General features: G+C 49.3%; 2 protein-coding genes across 2 annotated transcripts; one reads left to right on the top strand and one right to left on the bottom strand.

The window, feature by feature from the left end:
• The first annotated feature begins 805 nt into the window (after nt 1–805).
• On the top strand, nt 806–1,935 carry LOC120710718. Its single transcript, XM_039996313.1, has one exon. The coding sequence runs from the start codon at nt 1,041–1,043 to the stop codon at nt 1,752–1,754; it is 714 nt and encodes a 237-aa protein (XP_039852247.1). The 5' UTR covers nt 806–1,040; the 3' UTR covers nt 1,755–1,935.
• A 1,472-nt stretch (nt 1,936–3,407) lies between these two features.
• LOC120710717 lies at nt 3,408–4,273 on the bottom strand. Its single transcript, XM_039996312.1, has 2 exons — nt 3,963–4,273; nt 3,408–3,783 (listed from the first exon to the last, which is right to left on the bottom strand). The coding sequence occupies exons 1-2, from the start codon at nt 4,207–4,209 to the stop codon at nt 3,677–3,679; spliced, it is 354 nt and encodes a 117-aa protein (XP_039852246.1). The 5' UTR covers nt 4,210–4,273; the 3' UTR covers nt 3,408–3,676.
• Between the last annotated feature and the right edge of the window lie 807 nt (nt 4,274–5,080).

The raw sequence follows: 5,080 nt of genomic DNA, 5'->3' as shown, positions 1-5,080 counted from the left end.
CTTCAACACGGACATTATCTGGCGTGCGAGGGCTGAAAACAAGTGTAAAGTATTTGCTTGGATTCTCATCCAAGACAAAATCCTAACCGCTGACAATCTCGCGCGTCGGGGATGGCCGCATCAAACTTCATGTGCTCTCTGCAATGGACCTATGGAGACTAGCCAGCACCTTTGCCTACTTTGCCCTTTGGCCCAGGCAGTTTGGAACCAGATCCTATCTTGGGAAAACTGGACTCTTCCTCAACAGAACCATCCAGCAAACTTCGATTGCATCAGAGATTGGTAGGAGGCAACGGCAAAGACTGTGCACAAGAACCAACGTCGTGATTTTAACGGTATGGTGATTTACATAATGTGAAATTTGTGGAAGGAGCGGAACCGGCGCATTTTTGAAAACAAATTCCAATCGGCGAAGCAAGTGGCAGAAAGGGTAAAAGAGGGCCTTGTCCAATACAACAGAGCGTTTAGTAGCATAACCTTTTAGTCTTCTTTTTTTGGGGGAAAGGACATAGGGGCACTCTTCACGGTTTTTTTTTCCAGGGTCGACCTCTCTTTTCTGTTTTGCGGTTTGTGACTTTGCGCGGTGTACCTTAAACTCTATTTCTTTCTTTCTTAATTGAAAGGCAGAGCTCCTGCCATTTTGTTCAAAAAAAATAATCGGAGGAGTCTAATAAATCAAAGAGAATATAGTTTAAGGGGTATCGAGTAGAGAGAACAATTTTGGAATTTCTTTCACCATTAGGACATCCAAGGTGTTGAGCAGCAATATGCCAATATCCAATGCGCCCAACCCTGAATTACCCTCGGTCTGGATATGGATATGGCTATCCAAGGTTGAGCGTGGCATGCAGGCAAGTGTACGCCTGCGCCGAGGATATAGTATAGGAATACATCCAAGAGCTTGAATGAGCTTGAATCCCTCCGTTTGGATACGCGATCCGTGACCCAGCTCGAGTAGTGCTCGTGTGATCGATCTCTCAAAATCGCTATAAATAAATCTGCAGCAGAACGCTAGATTGCTACATACCTGCATCGGCACGATGGCGGCGCCAACGGCGACGACGACGACGGTCTCCTCCGCGCTCGCCGCGCTGCTCCTCTGCGCGGCGGCCTTCCTCGCCGCCGACGCCGCGAGCGGCCGCCACGACCCGAAGGCCAGGCAGGCCAAGCCCGGCGCCGCCGGCGCCGACCTCGTGGAGAGCGCGTGCGCGAACATCACGACGACGAGCCGCTACAAGGGGCCCGAGCTCACCGCCGACTTCTGCACGCTGACGCTCTACCCGGAGAAGCGCGCCATGTCGGCCAGGCACCCGCGCGACCTGGCGCTCGTGGCCCTGGACCTCGCCCGGAGCGCCGCCGCGGACGCGGGCGCCGAGGTCGGCTACGCGCTCCGCGGCCCCGCCGCCGACGACGACGAGGCGGGCTGGAGCAAGGACACGGCGCTCACCCTCCGGTACTGCCGGATCGACTACTGGGCCGTGGCGCGCACCGCCCGGGTGTGCCGCGCCATGGTCCGGGAGTACGATCCCTGGGTCGAGGGGCACAACAGCGGCAACCTGCTCCCCTACACCTACCTCGAGTGCGCGGACAGGATGATGGACGCGGCGTTCAGCTGCTGGAACCACATCTCCTTCGACGGTGAGGTGAAGAAGGCCGTGTGGAAGCAGGTCGACGCGGCCGCAAGTCTGGCCAACCTCGCCAGAGCCATGGTCGGGCAAATGCTCGGCATCCCCGACGACGATGGTCCTTACTAGATAGGATCTTAAAGTTTAAATTGGATCTGTCAGGCAGTCAGTAGGGAGCCAGGCAGCTAGCTAACCACCAAGTAGTGAAAGATGGTTTATCAAAACAGTAATGAAAGATGAATAACCGTGTCAGGGCATGCAGAATATGCTATATATGTGAATCCAAAGCACAAATCTACCTTGACACCAATTCATGTGTTACAGTCTTCCAAAACATGGGGGAAATTATTCTCCCGGTCTCTTTTTAGGTGTATTTTTTTAGAAAGGAAAAGGTCCGTTACTACCCTCACCGATCACCAATCCATTTTTCCACTTTACCTCTCGAAAAAAAAGTTAGATTCGATCAATTCCTTCAAACTATTTCGGTTGGTCCAATCTACCCCCAACACAAACATATGCAGGCTTTCAGCCTACGTTAAGTTACGGCCACCAGATTATGCTTCTCCAGGCTCTCCTCCAAAGCTATAAAGCGGACAGGAACAAAACTGATAGTGTAAGAACAACAATTGAACCGAGTGCATTACAGGAAATGTTTTGTTCCTGTGCAGCCCAAAAGACAATAGTGCTTGCCGGCCATGGCTGGCTTTTGCAGTTTGCTTAATACTTAACTCTGTCTTGTCGATTTCCTGCTCGGGAAAGAGGCTTTATTTAAAGGTGAGACCATGGGAGAGCAGTGAAAAACTATCTGGCAGAAAATGTATGTTCTTCCTAGGCAACAGTGTATTATCTGGAATGAGCAGAGTTAAGATGTAACCTAATATTACATATTTGATTTTCCTCACAAAAACTACAGAACAACCATTGATTACTGCAGGCTAGTGACAGTCTATCACGTGAAGAAATTAAACCAAAAGCAGGCAAAAGAATGTGCCCAACACACAATTAATTAAGATACAAGATAAAATCACATGCTTTGTAACTCTATCACGTGAAAAGCTAAGCATTGCAAAGCCAGAAATGCAGTGATGTTGTATGAAGGCCTACAACTGAAAGTAGAGCAGTGACTGGCTGCAACTACAGCTCAAAGCAAACGTTCTAGAACAACTGAAAAAAGAAAAGAGAAGAAAAACGAGTTCGTTTCCTTCTAAATTCAAGACGTCTTATTGCATCACTATTAAACTAGAGTAGTAGATTTAATTTCAACTCCTAGCCAATCATGCCATGACACTGCCTGCTTTAATTGAGGCCATACTTAACTTAACACGTCACAGATTTAATTTGTTTGTAACAGTTTGCAGAACGCGGAAGAATGCATACATACGGAAGGTTTGAATTCGTAGATAAATATTAAATTCAGAGAAGGCTTGTGGAAGGAAACTTTATCCCTCTAGAAATGATGGAAACTGTGTAGACGAGACTTTGTTACAGCATCGGTGTTCTTACAAACAACATAGGCAAGACAGCAAGAGCAGTACCATGAAAGAACTGCAAGCAGGAGCCGAACACATCTGAATCTGTTGGACCGGATCTTCATGCATTTCACCAGTACCAAGCTCACGTATGCTGCAGGTAGCTTATATATGTTGTAGCGGTTCGTCGACTGACACATTGATCGCGGATGCATGCGTGCAGATTGACCAGTTCTAGTCACCCGTGGTCAGCACTCAGCAGTAAAAACACTAGCAGCACGAAAAGTTATACGTGCAGAGAACACTCCAGGCCTTTTTCTCTAAAACGTTCATCAAGCTCAAGCATATAAAACGACAGGCACACACAGAGAGTTGTTCTCAGTGATCAAGTCCAGATATATAATCACATCCAACACGACCCTTCCAGAATGGAGAACAGATCTCATCACAAGCATGCATTTTTATTCTTACTACTAGCTAGTAATACTCTCAGCTGGCCTTTACGGCCACCAGATTATGTCTGTCCTTCTCAGCAGACAGCAGTCAGCCTCCATTCTCCATGCATGCAGCCCCGTCCAGCTCTCAAGGAGCGGCTCCCTCTCCAGTGCCATTCACCATGCCCAGACTGCCACCGCCGGCAGCAACGCCCCCTCCAGCTCCAGTGCCATTCACCATGGCCACAACCACGTCTGAAAAAATTCAGCGACAGAACACAAGAAACTAGGAAGATCAGGCAATCAATCACCACATAGAAAAAACACAAGGAACACGTAGTTCAGGCAAACAGCCTTTGCAAAAGAAACAGACGAGAACCAGCAGGCGTTATAGATGATCAGATACAAATGACTAAACGAGGAGTTGAACTCACCGTCATCGCTGGAGGCCTGCCCGCTGTGACCGCGGTTCTTGCAGCTGAAGCTGCACCTGCTGTCTTCGAAGCACCACCAGTGGCACTTCACCTTGGCGTTGGGGAGGTGAGGGTTGTTGCGCTTGCAGTCGTTGTAGCAGGAGCAGAAGCAGGGCTCGAACACGCCGGCCACTCCCTGCATCAGGAGGAAGGAGGCCAGCGTGGCCACCAGAAGGGCCCTCAGCAGCGGCGCGTTGCGGGCCGCCATCGTGCGTGCAGGCTCAGCGATCGAGTGGATTGGCTGGGATGGGCGTGATCGAGAGGGGTCTGGCCGCTTGGGTGTGTGCTGTCTGCTGTGAGCGCGCGCGCGAATTTATAGGCTGGCGAGGCTCCTACTGTTCTTCTGAATCATGGATTGAGGTTCGTCGGATCTCTGATCAACGGCAGATATGCCTGTATGCGTGCTTTGAGACGAAGCATTACCATTTCGATCCGGGTCATGCACGACCTGTAACCAAAGCGGATGAAAGGGGCGTGTAACTGAAGAACAGGTCAGGAGCACTACTAGCACTAGCACCTGCAATTCAAGTAGACCGGTTGGTGTTTGTTACCATGTCAGGTCAGGGACTACTAGCTCTGGGTAAGGGTGACTACATTTTCGTACCAAAAGCGCACGGCATTGTTAAACAGAGCAGGGGCACTGCATCGTGCCAAGTCAGAACTCATCGCAAAACAGTGTGTCCTCAGCTAATCACGCCATCGCTTTGGAGGCCAAAACGAAACACCTCACGGCTTTAATTCTGAACTACAGCATAAGCTGCCAACAAAATTAAACCACCAAAGCTATCAGTCACAGAGATTTAGTGCAAAGACTGTGTTGTGTTGCGTCCTGGAGCTTCTACTTGCCTTCTTCTCTTTTGGAAGTGCCCTTGACTAAGTTGTTCGTAAGGGCGGCGATGCTGCAAAATGAAATCTCATCTGCACGGTTTGCCGTTTGCGCCAATTCTGGAGGAATATTTTGTTTTCTTCCAGGAATTTTGTTAGGATGTAATATTTTCAACTTACAAGTAATTCAAACCGTATGTACATTCTTCTGCATTCTGCTGCGGACTGATGAAAAAATGTCAAATTGGTGGGGG

Source organism: Panicum virgatum, chromosome 5K, assembly GCF_016808335.1.
Source record: "Panicum virgatum strain AP13 chromosome 5K, P.virgatum_v5, whole genome shotgun sequence".
NCBI lineage: Eukaryota > Viridiplantae > Streptophyta > Magnoliopsida > Poales > Poaceae > Panicum > Panicum virgatum.
Note: the sequence above shows the minus strand (reverse complement) of the source record. Positions and strands in the feature narration are given on the sequence as shown.

Bases quoted from the DNA above. Each gene is read 5' to 3' on its own strand.
- LOC120710718 (XM_039996313.1), top strand. From the start codon at position 1,041: ATGGCGGCGCCAACGGCGACGACGACGACGGTCTCCTCCGCGCTCGCC.
- LOC120710717 (XM_039996312.1), bottom strand. From the start codon at position 4,209: ATGGCGGCCCGCAACGCGCCGCTGCTGAGGGCCCTTCTGGTGGCCACG. The intron at 3,784-3,962 runs GTGAGTTCAACT...GAATTTTTTCAG, and splicing joins GCAGGCCTCCAGCGATGACG to ACGTGGTTGTGGCCATGGTG.